This window comes from Panthera leo, chromosome C1 (assembly GCF_018350215.1).
Source record: "Panthera leo isolate Ple1 chromosome C1, P.leo_Ple1_pat1.1, whole genome shotgun sequence".
Taxonomy (NCBI): domain Eukaryota; kingdom Metazoa; phylum Chordata; class Mammalia; order Carnivora; family Felidae; genus Panthera; species Panthera leo.
In genome coordinates, this window is record NC_056686.1 from 161,834,502 (window position 1) to 161,853,272 (window position 18,771).

At 38.5% G+C, this 18,771-nt stretch overlaps 1 protein-coding gene across 1 annotated transcript in view; it reads right to left on the reverse strand.

Annotated features, from left to right (window-relative positions):
• GPR155 (G protein-coupled receptor 155) overlaps positions 1 to 18,771 on the reverse strand; it is a 50,257-nt gene that overhangs the window by 20,280 nt on the left and 11,206 nt on the right. The window contains exons 3-10 of the mRNA XM_042949171.1: positions 16,127 to 16,526; positions 12,648 to 12,813; positions 11,611 to 11,766; positions 9,560 to 9,643; positions 8,825 to 8,942; positions 3,803 to 3,887; positions 3,624 to 3,714; positions 678 to 888 (exon numbers count right to left, since the gene is read on the reverse strand). Coding sequence (XP_042805105.1) covers positions 678 to 888; positions 3,624 to 3,714; positions 3,803 to 3,887; positions 8,825 to 8,942; positions 9,560 to 9,643; positions 11,611 to 11,766; positions 12,648 to 12,813; positions 16,127 to 16,526 — 1,311 coding nt within the window. The remainder of the gene's footprint in view (positions 1 to 677; positions 889 to 3,623; positions 3,715 to 3,802; positions 3,888 to 8,824; positions 8,943 to 9,559; positions 9,644 to 11,610; positions 11,767 to 12,647; positions 12,814 to 16,126; positions 16,527 to 18,771) is intronic.

The window sequence follows — 18,771 nt, forward strand, 5'->3', positions numbered from 1 at the left end:
TTGACACTTATTAACAAAGTTACTAGTTAAGATCATACTTTCACTTATACCAAGGATTGGCAGACATTTTCTATAAAGGACTAGATGATAAATACTGTAGGCTTGGCAGGTCCCTGGTCTCTGGTGAATGACTCAACTCTACCAGCATCAGCATGAAAGCAGCCATGGACAATACACAAATAAGTGAGCACAGGTGTGTTCGAACAAAACATTATGAACACGGAATATGTAAGAACTGGGCCATACGACAACAGTCAAGGGACCAGATTTGGCCTGCAGACTACAGTTTGCCAATTCCTACTAACTCTGTTTCATCAGGCCTCCTTTAATTCATTTTATTACGGTGCTTGCCTGATACAAGACTGTCAAGTTAACAAATGTTTTAAGTGCTGGGTTTCCTGGAAGGGGACTTCCTTCAGTTGTTACTTTTTCCTAAACTTTCAGGTCCAGAGAAGTCTCAGGATTTAACTAACACAAGATGATCCTCACAAGAGACTTACAAACGCGAATCTAATGAAGAACCTGCAAGCTCTTTCTGCTCTTGACTATGATTCAAGTCCCTCATTTGACAAATACCTGTGATATTCCAGATAGTTCAAGGGCGTTTTCTGAAACAAAACACTCAGGATACACGCTATACAGGCATGGAAGCATTTCTTTACATTTAAGGATCGTACCTGTTTCCGGGATAGAGCTTGTAAAAGGTTCCGGATCGTTTATCGGCACTGGACTCTCCTCAAAAGCGGTGTTCCCAGGCTCTGCTGCTTTGTGGCTCTGAGACTGGTCGAAGCCTTCATAGCGTCCCGCTTGGGTGGTGCGGTTCATACACATGAGTGATATGCCCGCTATCACGATGCTGCAGAACAGGGTGACTGCCGTGATGATCATCTGCCAGTTGTTGCAAAGACACATTAGGACACTTTGCGTAATCCCATCTTTGATAATCTTAGTAGAATAGGTAAAGGGAACTTTTTCTGGTGGGAAATACAATATCCCCACAGCTACAAATGCTTTAGAACAGTAGTTCTCAAAAAAAGACTAAGAGTATGAAAGGGATATAGGTTACTTGTAGAGAAACTAGGATTTGCTTGTAATCATGTAAGATTTCTAGATGCTTCTTTCACTGTACATCAATATCTTGGTTTCTTCTATAGGTAATCTAAATGACTACTCACAGGCCTTTTTTAATTTAAAGTTTTTGCTTGTTTTATTTTATTTTATTTTTTTTAAGTTATTTTTTATTTTTTTTTTTAATTTTTTTTTATTTATTTATTTTTTAATATATGAAATTTACTGTCAAATTGGTTTCCATACAACACCCAGTGCTCATCCCAAAAGGTGCCCTCCTCAATACCCATCACCCACCCTGCCCTCCCTCCCACCCTGCCCTCCCTCCCACCCCCCATCAACCCTCAGTTTGTTCTCAGTTTTTAACAGTCTCTTATGCTTTGGCTCTCTCCCACTCTAACCTCTTTTTTTTTTTTTTTTTTCCTTCCCCTCCCCCATGGGTTTCTGTTATGTTTCTCAGGATCCACATAAGAGTGAAACCATATGGTATCTGTCTTTCTCTGTATGGCTTATTTCACTTAGCATCACACTCTCCAGTTCCATCCATGTTGCTACAAAAGGCCATATTTCATTTTTTCTCATTGCCACGTAGTATTCCATTGTGTATATAAACCACAATTTCTTTATCCATTCATCAGTTGATGGACATTTAGGCTCTTTCCATAATTTGGCTATTGTTGAGAGTGCCGCTATAAACATTGGGGTACAGGTGCCCCTATGCATCAGTACTCCTGTATCCCTTGGATAAATTCCTAGCAGTGCTATTGCTGGGTCATAGGGTAGGTCTATTTTTAATTTTCTGAGGAACCTCCACACTGCTTTCCAGAGCGGCTGCACCAATTTGCATTCCCACCAACAGTGCAAGAGGGTTCCTGTTTCTCCACATCCTCTCCAGCATCTATAGTCTCCTGATTTCTTCATTTTGGCCACTCTGACTGGCGTGAGGTGGTATCTGAGTGTGGTTTTGATTTGTATTTCCCTGATAAGGAGCGACGTTGAACATCTTTTCATGTGCCTGTTGGCCATCCGGATGTCTTCTTTAGAGAAGTGTCTATTCATGTTTTCTGCCCATTTCTTCACTGGGTTATTTGTTTTTCGGGTGTGGAGTTTGATGAGCTCTTTATAGATTTTGGATACTAGCCCTTTGTCCGATGTGTCATTTGCAAATATCTTTTCCCATTCCGTTGGTTGCCTTTTAGTTTTGTTGGTTGTTTCCTTTGCTGTGCAGAAGCTTTTTATCTTCATAAGGTCCCAGTAATTCACTTTTGCTTTTAATTCCCTTGCCTTTGGGGATGTGCCGAGTAAGAGATTGCTACGGCTGAGGTCAGAGAGGTCTTTTCCTGCTTTCTCCTCTAAGTTTTTGCTTGTTTTAATACCTAAGTTCAAGGGTACCTCAGCTGGAGACTCTGTTATGGTAATAATACTAAACATAAATAATTCTGGCTAATACTTATTGAGTACTAACTATATGCCAGCACTAGTCTAAGTCCTTTAAATGTATAATCTTATCTATTCTCACAACAACCCAATAAAGTTCAAAATTACAAAAAAGAAAAAAGGAGATAGGAAGTCAAAATCTTTTGATGGTCTTTTTATTTATTTATTTATTTATTTATTTATTTTAAAACATTTTTTTTTAATGTTTATTTATTTCTGAGACAGAGAGAGAGCATGAGTGGGGGAGGGACAGAGAGCAAGGGAGACACAGAATCCGAAGCAGGCTCCAGGCTCTGAGCTGTCAGCACAGAGCCGGATGCAGGGCTCGAACTCACAAACCATGAGATCGTGACCTGAGCCGAAGTCAGTTGCTCAACCGACTGAGCCACCCAGGTGCCCCATTGACGGTCTTTTTAAAAACACACATCCTTGGAGCACCTGGATGGCTCAATCAGGTGAGCCTCCGACATCGGCTCAGGTCATGACCTCAGTTTGGTTTGTGAGTTCGAGCCCCACATTGGCTTGCTGTCAGCACAGAGCCCACTTCAGATCCTCTGTCCCCTTTTCTCTGCCTCTCTCCCACTTGCATTCTCTCAAAAATGAACATTAAAAAAAAAAAACAAAAAACCTATTTACAAACACACATCTTTGGGCCCTAGCCCTAGAGAATTCTGATCAGTAGATACATTAATCACTCTCTCCTCCAGTAGAGGAAACATAATTCATAAGTGAGTTTAAGAAGACCCAATAAGTTTTGGGGCACCTGAGTGGCTCAGTTGGTTGAGCATCCGACTCTTGATTTCAGCTCAGGTCATGATCTCACGGTGTGTGAGTTCAAGTCCCGTGTTGAAATCTGTGCTGACGCTGCTTGGGATTCTCTCTCTGCCCCTCCCCTGTTCACACGAGCACTCACGTACTCTCTCTCAAAATAAATAAACTTAAAAAAAGAAGAAGACCCAATAAGTTTGAAGCATTTGGAAATCCTTAGCACCAATGTGATGTGCAATAAATAAATAAACAGATTTGTAAAATAACTTTTAATGTAAGTAGAGCAAAACACAGTAACAAGCTAGAAAGAGACATTCCCAAGAACAGAATTGTCCATAAACTCCTCTTACCTGCTCTTTTCCATAAAAGAAGGCCGAGTCAATGCTATCCCCATTATGTTTTCCAGTTATCAGAAGAACACCAACAAGGAGAGCAGGGATTCTTTAATGAGGGTTTGAGAGAGAAAAAGAGGATGAATAGGAACTGTATATATGGAAACACGTAAGCAAACAGAAAACTATCAACTTACCCCCAGCCAGATATTATGATGATTCCAACAGGAATTTGTACACTCTCTCTCTTTTTTAAAAGAAACAAAGAAACTGCCAGAAGGCCTATGAACAAGAAATAGAGATTGAAAGGCAGACAATTACTCTTGATGTTGACTGGACTTCATAGAACTTTAACCAAACTTATTTCAATGGTAGTCTATGGGTTTTGCCCTAGAATTTACTCTTTCTTTTTTTTTTTTAATTATTTTTTTTATTTAAAAAACATTTTTTTTAACGTTTTTTTATTTTATTTTTGAGACAGAGAGAGACAGAGCATGAACAGGGGAGGGGCAGAGAGAGAGGGAGACACAAAATCCAAAACAGGCTCCAGGTTCTGAGCTGTCAGCACAGAGCCCGACGTGGGGCTCGAATTCACAGACCGTGATATCATGACCTGAGCCGAAGTCGGACGCTTAACTGACCAAGCCATCCAGGCGCCCCAAGAATTTACTCTTTCTAAAGAAATGCTGTCCCCAATATTTTGAAGCAAGATTTCCTCAAAATCATTCATGTTTTCCCTCCTGTGTCATTTTTTTTTGCTCAGATCTTCTTGTTTTATACATGAGGATTTTTTCAAAAGCCCAAATCATTTTATTCTTTTGACTGATATGTTTGGAATCTAAGTATATTTGTTTAAAAAAATGTAAGTGGATACAGAACAAGTCTAAAAATAAAAACACCCCCACTCTGCTGGTGGTAAGAAAGTATAGGCAATTCTCATACAGGTTTAATTTTTGGAAAATGACCCAAGTCTAAATGACAGATCTTAATACAAATATAATATGAACTTAAAACAAAAACAAATGTTTTAAAACTCTTGAGCATACCTTATACCATAAATCCAATTATTTATACAAGTAAAATTTAATCAATCCTACATGGTTATACAATCTTAGAACTTGGGAGTTGGAAGGTACCACTTTTAAATTAACACCTTCATTTTATAGCTATGGAAGCAAAGGTTTGCCCAAGCCACATAGCCAGCAGAGGGCAGGGCAGGACTACAAACCCAGCCTTCTGATCCAAGGTTAAGTCCAACTCCATCAGTTTCTAAAACTCAGATCCATGGACCCCTAGGGCTCTTAAGACATATCCTGCAGGGTCTAGAAATTTTTATGGGACATTTTAAGTCTATCTGATATATTTTCATCAATAATCATCGAGATGACCATCTAATAACCAAAGTACAGTCTCATGATTTTAGAGCTTACATTTGGTTTTACATTAAGTTTGAGCCAAATGAAGGCCAAATGATATCACAATGCATGGTCCAAGGGAAGGTTCTGTGGTAGTTTGAAGAGAGAAAAGCAGTGAGATGAACCAGGTCATAAATCCAAACATGAAAGTAAAGGCAAGCCACACTAAAAAAAAAACAAAAACAAAAACAAAAAAAACAAAACCCTCACCAGAGAAATGAATTCCATTTTTACATTCCAAGCTGTGATTCAGACTAGCAAAACAACATCCTTTGTCATGTCAATGAACGTTGCTAATTAGACTCACAGAGTTTGTAACTGGGATTCTCATCTGTGAATTTGCTTTGGTTTTAAAGTTGTATATTAGCTGTATATAAGGAATCCAGACCCCGATCCAAGATGGTACAGATTAAGTAACACTATGCCACAAGAATACAAATCAACACCGAGGTTCTTGAGAATTGTTTTCCTTTACGGGAAACCCACACCTTACTCAAGTTCAAGAGCTACCTTAATACCACTGCTCCTTCCTAAGTATATTTGGACACTCTATAGTTCTAGGTTTTCAAAGTGCCAGGGAAACAAGGTACACAATAGTGTGCCAGCTGTGTTACGGTCATGAGGGTACTCTTTAAAGTTCTAAAGGTCATCCTTCCTGCCTTATGAAACGATGGATATACCAATAGGCCCAGGCTAGCCCTGGATCTCTCTTGAGTTTCTGGCAGAAGCTTTGAGAGTTCCTGCCAGAATCAGTTAATCTCTTGAGGCCTTTTTTTAACTCATTTGAAAAACAAAGGACTTCAACTAAACTAGTGTTTCCAAACTGTAGAGACTATAGGTGGTACGAAGGTGAAATTTTTTGACTAGTTTTGGGTTGTTTTTTTTTTTTAATTTTTCAATGTTTATTTATATTTGAGAGAGAGAGAGAGAGAGAGAGAGAGAGAGAATATGAATGGGACAGAGGCAGAGAGAGAGAGACAGAGAGACAGAGAGGCAGACACAGAATCTGAAGCAGGCTCCAGGCTCTGAGCTGTCTGAGCGGGGCTCGAACTCATGAACCATGAGATCATGACCTGAGAGACAGAGTGCAAGCAGGGAAGGGGCAGAGAGAGAGAGAGACAGAGAGAATCCCAAGCAGGCTCCAAGCTGTCAGCACAGAGCCCAATGTGGGGCTTGAACTCACGAACTGTGAGATCATGACCTGAGCCAAAGTCGGATGTTTAACCGACTAAGCCACCCAGGCGGCCAAAACCTGGGATTCTATTTTACTTTCAATTTTTTTTTAATGTTTATTTATTTTTGAGAGAGAGACAGAGTGCGAACAGGGAAGGGGCAGAGAGAGAGAGAGATAGAGAGAGAGAGAGAGAATCCCAAGCAAGCTCTGAGCTATCAGCACAGAGCCCAATGTGGGGCTTGAACTCACGAACTGTGAGATCATGACCTGAGCCAAAGTCGGATGCTTAACTGTCTAAGCCACCCAGGCGGCCAAAACCTGGTATTTTAATATAAGGCTCAATTTATTAAAGTAAAAAAAGTGAGTAAATTTTTAGGGAAAAATAAAAAAAGGACAAGTGGTATGCAGATATGGCAAAAATTGTGAAGATGGGGGCACCTGGGTGGCTTAGTTGGTTAAGGGTCTGACTCTTGACTTTGGCTCAGGTCATGATCTCGTGGTTTGTCAGTTCAAGTCCCACATCGGGCTGTGTGCCAACAGTGCAGAGCCTGCTTGAAATTCTGTCTTCCTCTCTCTCTGCCCCTCCCCTGCTTGCTCTCTCTCTCTCTCAAAATAAATAAACGTAAAAAAAATTGCAAAGACAGTATGCACATGAATGAAATTGGAAATGTTGAACAGATGATTTACAATGACACTTTAGATTTAAAATTGTGTTATGGCATAATAATAACAAGGGTAAGGGGCACCTTCACTGGGATCCAGGAATTCAGAACAAGGTCTCTGGATAGATTTTGGCATGCATGCTTAAATAGGATTTCAAGGACACTTGGGGATTTTTTCTATATTGATCTATTTGCTGTTCTCCTATTCATATGATAAGTTTACCATTAATAAACCTAAGTATTCAAGATCAAGTTGGTTCATCTGTATTTGTAAACAGAAATCTTTAGGCTCTTTTACTTGACATCTCATGAAAACTCTTAGGCCATGCAAGATGTGCACCAGCTGGATCCCAAGACCTGACCTTACTGCTCACATGCTTGTACTTACCGACATTTGTCCCACATTTTTCCTTAAACTCCTCTTTCCAACTTACCTCTTAACTCGGGCAAAGGATCCTACAGGCCTAACATCCCATGATGCAAACCGAAACTACCACTCAAGCAATAATGACTGCTCTGGTGACCCAGACCACCCACCCAGACCAGTTTGAGTGAAACCCCTGACTCTCACCTGCGCAGATGGACCATGGAGTGACCTCTGGGATGATCAACATTTACCTTTACCTCATCCTAACATTAAAATCTCCACCCAGGAAGGAGCACAGCCTCATTTACATAACATACAATGTACGTATAGACACGTCTCCTGAAGGTGTGACCATGTGCCTGCCTCTACATACCATGACAAGGCTTCCCTATCTAAATATGCATCCTAACCCTAAATAAAAGGAACCCACTCACCCCTGCAGGGAGTCACAGCTTTGAAAGTTATGATCTCCTTATTTGTTGCAAATAAAGTTTCCTTTGTGCGACGACTCACCAGGTGTAGTTTCTATCTGTGACTCACCAAGGGGCGAACTCACCTTGGTTTAGGTACAGATATACTGCCTTTAGAAAGCGCACACCTTCTCCTGTTAGCACCGAATTTTTCATTCTATAATTTCTCCTCACATTGTTGCTTCACTTCAAAAGGCTATTGACTTGGAAGGGCCCTACTTGTGATCTTAAAGGCATGAAATCAAAGGCCTGTCCGTTGAAGCCACTTCCTGACACCTGCCTCCTAACAGTGACCATAACCAGTGCTTCCATTCTACCATTTTCCTCTTATGTGCCATTCTATGGGTTCACATCTTTGCTATGAATACAATACAGTCAGACAGAATGTTTCACAAACATACCAGAATGTATGCATCCAAATAAATATTATATACTTCAAAATGACAATATGCTAAAATAGTTGAATACCTTTTTTGGAGCTAGTTGAAATGAGAAACAGTCTTTCTGACCGGGTACTCTTGTATTTCCGTATCCTTTTATTCCTTACTTTTCTCGTTCTCATATAACCACTTTGCCTTCTATTTACTAATATAGTTCCAGTTGTTGACTGCCTAATATGTAGTAGGCATAAATACCCATATCTCATTCAGTTCTCAAAGTAACTTTGCAAGGTGTGATAACCCAGTCTCACAGATGAGGAAACTGAGGTTGTAAAAGTTAAGTCATTCGCTGAAGGCAGAGCCAGCATTTTTCACTCAGTTCTGTTGGACCCTATTGGTGATCTCGGGGACATACCTCACATGCCTCATACTTCTCTGCCATTCCCTCCCTCCTTTCTTCACTTGCCTCCAGTACCTGATCTCTTGGTGTGTCCAAAGGCGAGCTGTGCTGACTGGAGCCGAGAGCCAAAGATCCTGAGGAAAAAGACCACGTGACTGGAAACCCCCTGAATCCAGTCAGGAATACAGTACACCAGGAAACAGAGCACAGCATTGCCGACGGCCTGTGCTAGTGACAGTAGCGGCCGAGAGAATGCCTTAATCCTATCCTACTAGACTTCAAAAAGGTCAGCTCTCAGCTGAGAGCTTCTAATGACAAAAGACTTAAATTTCCATTTATGATCCAACTCACCTGTCCACAGGTAGGTGCTATAGAGGGAGCTGTACAATAGAACAAACACCAGAATTTGTCCAACAAAATTTTTTTCTTTCACAAAATTCCATATCATCATTCCAGCACAGACAATAGACTGAAGAAAAAATTATGAACAAAGTCAGTCATATCCATATGAGTCACATAAATGTTTTTATTCACAGCAAATATAATTATTCACTTTAAAGGACTGCTGAATAATTATGCTAGCCATACTAAAGCTTCAAGTTTTATGATAAAACCCTTTTACACAGTCTTTAACAATGTACATAATTGAAACAGACAACATTCTAAATACTAACCTTATAATTATTAATGGTTTACATAAAAAATGCTAAACTTTTTTCCATTATAATTTGAGATATGCAAAGATTTGACTAGAAGAATAAGATTGTGAGAGAATTCAACCTTTAATGATTCAATTATTTCTATTAAAAATGTGAGGGAATTCAATCTTTAATGATTCAGTTATTTCTATTAAAAATGCAAAATTATCACTGCCCACCATTATCAGCCTTTATATACAGTTCAAGACCTACTGTGGTATATAATAAATTAGGCATGAATTAATTGTAATCAAGTTGTAACTGACTGCATTCAGTAAAAAATACTTTTGACTTTATAACTGGAAAAACCCAGCGAAATAATTTTCTCCTTTACAGTAGAATAATCAATGAAAAAAGCATAATTCCAAATATCTATATGTTTACTAACCTGAGCGATGAGTAAATTAGTGGTAAGCATATGAGGGAGCTGTTTATATTTCTTACTCAAAAGAAGAATAGCCAGAGACCAGATCTTAAAGACAAAAGGTTCAAAAGTTACTTAGGTTTTTAAAACCTCAATAACTCCTTATCAAATAACTCATTGATTAGCTCTTTTTTGAGAGAGAGAGAGAGACTGCACACTGGTGTGCATAAGCAGGGGAGGGGCAGAGTAAGGAGGGGAGAGAGGATCTTAAGCAGGCTCCGCACCCAGTGCAGAGCCCCATGTGGGGCTCAAGCTCACCACCATGAGATCATGACCTGAGCGGAAATCAAGAGTCGGGCGCTCAACTGACTGAGCCACCCAGATACCCCTTATTAGCTTCTTTAAAGGATTCTGTTTATCTTGGTTCAAAAGAAATTCCAGTATTTTACTTACTTTAATCTGCCTAGTTCCCCCCCCCCCAAAATATTAAGGTAAATTACTATATCCATGCTATATAAATAGCATGGAGATGTAACAACATAGATGGACCTAGAAGGTATTATGCTAAGTGAAATAAGTCAGACAGGGAAACATAAATAGTAAATGATTTCACTTCCATATGGAATCCCCAAAACAAACCAAATGAACAAACAAAACAGAAACAGACTCATAGATACAGGAAACTGTTGGCCACCAGAAGGGGGAGGAGTTGAGTGGTAGGTGAAACAGGTCAGGGGGACTGAAAAGTACAAATTTCCAGTTATGAAATAAATATGTCCTGGGGACTTAATGTACAGCATAGAAAACATAGTCAATAACATTGCAATAACTTTGAATAGTGACAAATGGTAACCAGTTTTATCATGGCGATCATTTCATAATGTATAAAAATATCAAATCACTATGATGTACTCCTGAAATTCATAATTATATATCATTTATACTTTGAAAAAAAAAATGAGGAGATCCTATCACAAATTAACTGTTCAAAAAATGACAGGGTCTTTAAGAACTAATGCCTTGACCAGGGCCATGTCCTAACTTTGCCTACTTTTGGTGGCTGGGGTAGCACACAGGTTCACCAACTATTCAGGAAAAGATCTTTAGCGGGAGATGCAGTTATAATGCATTATTCTAAGTTTTCCTCTTTTAAATTCCACCATACTGGCTCATAAAGTAACTAAATTCCAGGTAGTCTTATTTGGAACAACACACATTGCCCACCTTAAGATGAACTGTCTTGCATCCCTTATGTTTAAAAGAATTGGGTTTCTATTCTCCCTCTAAAGTGGCCAGCTAAGGATGATGGTAAATTTCCTTCTTTCTTCTGCCCTCATTTCAATCAACATTTATATCATCTCTCTCCCCAATCCTCTTACCAAAGGGCACAGATTTTAACAATATGTAACAGAAGTGAAATTTCCTAAAAATTACATTAATCACACATTTATTTGTTGTCAGTATACATGTTCATCCCTATCTCCTTTCCCTTAACAGTAAAACTTGTCTTTTTTTCCCCCCCATCCAGAATACTGCTTGAATTCCATAGGCAACGTGAGCTACAGGATACTCTAGCCGTTAAATGTTTAAGTATTTAATTTGAACTAGATTCATCCAGAAAGCTTCATTAACATTAAATGGATGGACAGATGATCCCTTCCAACCATGATTCTACAACAGCTATTATTTGTATAGTGATTCGCCATTTGCAGAGGCTTTTCACATATATTGTCTCATGTAATCCTTAAAACAATCCATGGAAATGGGTAAAATTAGTATCTCCAGCTCACAGCTGAGAAAACTGAAGTTTGGAGACACACAGCTAGTTTGTGACAGGGCCACAGTCCAAATCCAGGTCTGACTAAATCTCATGCCTTGTCTGCTGTATGACTAACTCTCAAAACAAAAGACACAACTCGGAAGGCTGATATGTACATTTTATGCGTAAGCTTTAGCTTTCTCTATTGCCTAAGAGATTTTTTTTAATACATTTTAAATCCCTAACTTCCTGTTACCAAGCTATTCTCAAACTCATTCTGTGTTTTTCATTCATTTTTACACTGAGACATACTTACCAAGGAGACAAGGCTGATAATACTTATATCAAAACTAACATTCTGGATGGCATACGCCAATGGCTTAGGGTCCATAGTGGGAAAGGTTAATAACCAGGCAGAAACGTACATGATTGGTGCAGACACAAATGTGCTTATGACCATCCCTGAGGTTATCTGCAAAAAATGAAATCAAATTGAGGGTCACGCTGTCGATAAACAATTACTCTAAACTTTAAATAGCCACACCACACGAAGACATTCTAAAATAAAAGAGTCAGTAAAAAGACATCACAAATTCCAGCATATTCTCTAATGCTGCATTCCCCATTTCTGAGAGTCCTTAAAAGAAAACACAGTTAAGTTCCTTTGGCTCTTCCAATCCATGCTCAATTAATATTTGTACATAACCAATACTAGACATCCCACGCTGATGGTAATCTTCTAGGTTCTAGAAAGTAAACCATATTAATGATCTAATTAAACTGATGACCAGTTTCCTTCCACACTATTTCATAAAATATAGGGCAATAAAATAAAAAAAAAATTACCATGCAGATTAAATAATGGAACTAACCTTTGTTAAGTAATTTAGTTCCTTTGTTATATTTCAAAAACATTTAGTCTAATACTGTAAGTAACATGTACAATATGCTTAGACAAGGTTAATAATTTGGTATTAATTAATTTTAGCTATTTACTGCAATTCATTATGTGGTGTTTTACACCTGCTGGTTGAATTATCAGTGAATGAAACATTTTTTTTTTTTTTTACCCAAAATTTCAAAAGTTACCATTCTGTAGATAATCTCTAGGCTTCAGTATAAGTACAACAATGAAATATTTGAAATTTAAAAAGACTAATGAAAAAAGCAACGGCTGAGAAAAGACCCTGCATTAAATAACTATTATTACAGGATGTTACACGATGCCTCCTTATTTACAATGAAGTAGCTTACACATATCAAATTCTCATAAAAGAATGCTGATTTCTGTGTTTTAAAAATTCATTTTTCTCCTAACTGGACAGTCAAACTTAGAGAACAGTGTATACATACAATCTCGACTTCCATGTTGAACTGTGTTGCAAAGATAGCCACGCCTGGCGCTACAGGAAAGACGCCATACAAAAATGCATAATTTGATAAACTTGTATGGTTCACTACACTGTCGCCCTTGTCCAGGAGTTCCACCATTTCTCTACACAGAAGTGGCAGCACCAGCCTGAAAAAAACAAGAAATGTGTCATTCACTTGACATCAAAGCATGCTGGTCCCCAAGGGGGAGATTGTTCTAGTGAACTTGGCATTAGGTTATTCTTCTTCTCCTGCCCAGAAGGAGTATCTATTTGCATGCATATATTCTCTGCATGCCTACTTGTGAACAGTTTGAAAGAATCAAGAATTCAACTTGGAGCCATTTAAGTGTAATAATGTTCTCTTTTATTTTAGTTTATTTATTCATTTTGAAGGAGAGAGAGAGATATTTATTCATTTTGAAGGAGAGAGAGAGAGCACATGGGGGAGAGGGGCAGAGAGAAAGGGAGAGAGAAAATCCCAAGCAGGCTCCACACTGTTAGCACAGAGCCCTGATGTGGGGCTTGAAATCACTGGCCATAAGATCAACACCTGAGCATAAGTCGAACACAACCAACTGAGCCACCCAGGTGCCCTATTTTTAATTTTTTTAGAGAGAGAGATTGTACAAGGTATGGAGGGGGCAGAGGGCCAGAGAAAGTCTTTTTTCATAAGTTTTAAAATTTATTTTTGAGAAAGAGAGAGCACGTGTGCACGGGGGAGGGGGCAGAGGAGCAGAGAGAGGAAGAGAGTGCAGGGCCCTACTCGGGGCTCAAACTCGAGAACTATGAGATCATGACCTAACCTGAAATCAAGAGTCAGATACCCAACTGACTGAGCCACCCAGGTGCCCTGCCCTGAGAATCTTAAATAGGCTCCATGCTGTCAGCACAGCCACTGATGTGGGGCTCCATCAACCTCACCACCAATTGTGAGATCATAATCCGGGCTGAAATCAAGAGTTGGATGTTTGGGGCGCCTGGGTGGCTGAGCTGGTTAAGTGTCCTACTCTTGATTTTGGCTCTGGTCACGATCTCGTGGTTCACTGGATGGAGCCCTGAGTTGAGCTCTGTGCGGACAGCACCGAGTTCCCTTGGAATTCTTTCTCTCTCTCTCTTTCTGCCCCTCCCCTGCTTGCTCAAACATACTCTCTCTCTCAAAATAAATGAATAAACATTAAAAACAAAAAAAAAGAGTTGGACACTTAATCAACTGATGTTGATTAGGCATCAACCCGGATGCCCCTAAGTGTAACAACATTCTAAAAATACTTTCTGGGCACCTGGGTGGCTCAGTCAGTTAAGTATCTGACTGCTGCCCAGGTCACAATCTTGGGGCTCATGGGTTGGAGCCCCGTGTCGGGCTCTGTGCTGACAGCTCAGAGCCTGGAGCCTGTTTCCGATTCTGTGTCTCCCTCTCTCTCTCTGCCCCTCCCCAGCTCATGCTCTGTCTGTCTGTCTGTCTCTCTCTCAAAAACAAAATAAAAACATTAAAAATTTTTAATAAAAAAATAAAAATATTTTCAACATCAGAGATTAGGAGGAGAAAACTCAGTTTTTGTTCTACAAATAATTTTCTTACAAAAAATGTGTAAAAGTTGTAGCTGTAACTGCTGTTTCTTGTTTTCTTTACTAACAAACTGAAATGTTAAAAGAAAAAAGATTGATAACCTGAGTAAACTTTTTTCAAGAAAATTACTAAACTTCTTTTTGGAAAAAAACCCTGATCTTTATTATGATTTGGGGTTTAAACGTATTCAGGTATTGATAACATTGCTGTTCAATTAGATTCTGAAAGCCAACAGAAAAATAAGTATCTTACAATTACTTCTGCATCATTGTAGAGACAAAAGGGTTTGGCAAAGGGAACTGAAACAATGAAGCAGAGCAGAGAAGTGGCGAAATCCAGACTTGGTGAAGAGTCAGTGATTAAACAGATCCTTCAGGATTCCATAGAAAGACCATATAAGTAAGGGAAGCTGAGCTGATGAAGTTCTTAAAAAGAACAAGGCCAGGGGCGCCTGGGTGGCTCAGTCGGTTAAGTGGCCGACTTCGGCTCAGGTCATGATCTCGCGGTCCGTGAGTTCGAGCGCCGCGTCAGGCTCTGTGCTGACAGCTCAGAGCCTGGAGCCTGTTTCAGATTCTGTGTCTCCCTCTCTCTGACCCTCCCCCGTTCATGCTCTGTCTCTCTCTGTCTCAAAAATAAATAAACATTAAAAAAGAAAAAAAAAAAAAAAAAAAAAGGCCAGGCAGGTGATAACATTGTCCTAGTAGCACCTAGAGATATGCTCTATATAGAATAAAGAACTGCTCTTACATGTATTTTTTAATTAGAAAAAATAGATAAAGATATCTAATAGGGATCAAAGACCAAGAAAAAAAAAATTTTTTAAGGAAAAAGATTTTGGGGACACCCGGGTGGCTCAGTTGGTTAAGCGTCTGACTCTGGATTTCAGCTCAGCCCATGATCTCACGGTCTGTGGGTTCAAGTCCCATGTTGGGCTCCACACTAACCGTGTGGAGGCTGCTTGGGATTCTCTCTCTCTCTCTCTCTCTCTCTCTCTCTCTCAAAATAAATAAATAAACTTAAAAAAAAAAAAGACTTTTTAAATGAGAATATTTAAATTCTACTTATAAGTTGAAGTTGACAATCATTAGAACCATATTTATTACTGTGGCAATACTAATTAATTCTTTATTTCCAAGAAGAATACCACACCATAAATAATTTTCAAAAGTTATATTCATTTCTATTATTTTGAAAATATAGATGCTATTTCATATTGCGCTGCTCTTGTGAATTTAATTGTCTATACAAGAGCTGATTTCAATAGTTAAGTATGCCCCAAGTGCCTTGGGGTAGTGTCACAGTAAAATTATGTCACCCGCACCATGAAATATAAATCCATGGCCAATGAGCTAAGTAAGCTGAAAAACTGTTGACTAAGAAACTGATAAAAGAAACTTTACTTGATAGGCTAGGATCAGAGGATTGGTAATAATCATTTGTACTGACTTACCTATATTTAGAAAGCTCAACCATCCACAGAATTATATTTTCCCCAAATTCATGAAAAAAAAGTTTATATTCAAAATCATTGTTTTCCTCATGAGTAATAGGGTTTTAAAAGATTTAGAAAACTTAGAAACCCTGTAAAATTTCCTTTAAAAATATGATCAACTGGGACGTTAGTAGATATTAAGTGAATTTATATAAAAGTTAAAGAGAAACCAATAGTTTTCATTTTCTGTCAGGAAAATGGGAAGAATAATCTACACAGAATAAGGAAATAACTTTCCACAATATACCAACATCACATTTTCCTTCAAATCACAACTACTCAGTTAGGAGGCATTATTACTCTCAGATTATTTAAAGGAGAAAATAGTCATAGACACATCTAATGAATTGACTAAATAAGGCTTTCACAGAGGACAGTCCCCAAGTTAAGTGAAACTTACAGTTTAGCTGTGATGAGAAGAATCAGTACAATAAATGCTGACTTCTTCAGTTTCTTTATTTTTCCCACCATTGTAAGACCAAGATAAAATAGAGCTGATCCAGAAAAAGAGTTTGCAAGTCCATCAAGAAAATTTTCCATATATACAGGCACCTTTTGATCAAGAATAAAATTGAAGGCAATGCCAATGAAAACCATAAACACTATTGGGTTCTGTAAAACACGCAGAAGTCCAAGTCCTACAATTTTCACTTTGTTTTGAGAAGCATTTTGAGTGTCTTTCCACTTCTGGATTTCACAGAAGATAAACCCTATAGGGTTTAACATCATAAGAGATATTGGTGCCACCAAGTAAATGTACTGGAGATATTCTGGGTATGTAGTTTGATATAAGGCTTCAACTGCAAAACATGAATTAAAATTGTTTCAAAAATGATTACCACAGAAATGCATGAATAAATTATTCATATAATGTTTTCCATGATTAATTATAACATTTTAAATTAATCTAAATAGTGCACAATGACCTCATTAGCCTACTTTGGAAAAGTAAATTTTAATAATAAAGCTGAAAAGAAAAACACACTATATTAAATGATATTTAGCTTATAAAATGATAATCAACTTTAGAAAATTATCATTAGTGAGACCTACTAATTTTTATTATGTACAGGCTAAGAGTAGTCTCGATAAAAGGACAGAATTGTAGAATTATTAAAAGAAAACATCTAGTAAGAGATTAAACATTTAAGTAATAAGAGCAACAAGGTACTTTGGTTCCCTTGAGAGAGTTTCACTGGAGTGGGGAACTGAAGCCAGACTACAGAGGGTGGAGGAGAGGGGAGGAGACAGTGAACAAAAATACGAGCAATGAAAGGATAGAGTCCAAGCTATGGTGGAAAAGAAGTAAAGATGGGAGATGGCTCTCAGATAAAAAGCTGAGGAATCAGGGACTGGAGGTCCCTACGAAGTCCTAGAATGACAAGTAGTTGGAAGGTTAGGAGTTCAGAGTAAGTCAGATAGTGAGCTACTGAACTTAGTATTTCCCAGAAGACTAGGTCCCAGATGTGGCGTGGGAATTGATGGCTGAAAGGGTGTAAACATCACTGGAGACAATGAAGTCAGGGAACTGAATGGGCAGAGAACTTAATGGGTAGTTCACACAGATGCTAAAGTCAAAGAAGATAATGGCAAAACTTGGGAGTGGAGAGGATGACAATGAGCCAGATATTAAAGTCTTCACTAAATGAGGAGGAGTGATCAGAATGAGGTCGGCAGATGACAGCAATGAGGATGAACGGTTGAGGCAGGCAGCATGAACCCCAAAGAAGCAGTTCTTGCAAAAGAGCAGAGAGTAATGGCCTGGCAGAGGTACAAGGAGGCTATGAGAATGCCAGCTCTGCCTCCCATTGCTCATATAGGATGCAGGTGAAGAGAAAATAAGTGGTCTCCATTTGAGAGGAATAAGAAGGAATGAATGAATGCCTTTAGGAAAACCCAGTGTAGATGTTGAAGAATTAGGAATGAAAAGGTGATCTAAGGAATGGGAGGAGACTACAGTTGAGTACACAGTAGAGCACATTTAATTAACACAAATTCAACTATGCTCTCTTAGGAAAACAAAAGCTTCATTTTCCCCCCATTGAGCATGTTCCCAAATGCAAACTAATCACTTCACTTGTTCATTGATGAACAACAATGCTAGAGAAAAAAATCTGGCTGTGTCAGACTTATGAGAAATGGTATAATATATACAAAGTATGTGTGCTGTATTCTGCGGGTGACTTAACAGATCTTCAAGAGTTTGACTGCATGACTTTAGAACCTAACCAATGCATAAAATGAGTCTCCTTGGAAGGGGGTGGGTGGGTTGGATCAGACTTCAAGCAATTTGTTGGTGGACATGAGGGATAGTGGTCCGGTTTGGGGGTGATCGGACCAACACAGAGCCTTAGAATAAGCAACCCGGTCTCCAGGCACATATTTGGCAATGAGTTCTGAAATTCAACCTACCACATATAAAGGTTGATTCATAAATGATTTGAGGTTGAGAAAGAAAGATTAAAAAAAAAAAAATGAACAGCCACAATCACTCGCAAAGACAGAGGCAATCATGTGCAAAAATGTAAAAGATTAGATTTCTCAACTTACATTAAGATAAAGTTTCACAGGTAGGAAACTATATTTGTTTACTTACTCAGGATACATAAGTTCAGTTAATGTCATGCACCTTTCCTGTTAAAGTTACATAACTAGATTGTATAACCTTTAGAAGCCTACCTGGTTCTCATGAGCTAATACCTACTTTTTTGTAGGATTCCATTCCTTTTTTTTTTTTTTTTTTTTTTTAGCTAAGCACTTACAGAGGTCTATAATACCTCTGAAATGAAGCAGTGGCTAAACAAAACATATTTGATTACATAAAACATCACAAATTCTGTCCACTAATTTCCAAATTAGATACACGAGCTCTATCTGTATCTCTTAGTGGTGTTCTTTCACATTTCATAAGATTTTATCTTTTAAGTAAAAAAAAAAAAAAAAAAAAAAAGCAGCACTCTTGATAACTATTTCTAGACAGCTACACTTCTACTTAGATATTGCATCTCTAAGAGAAAGGCTTCCATACCTGCTCACCACTCAATG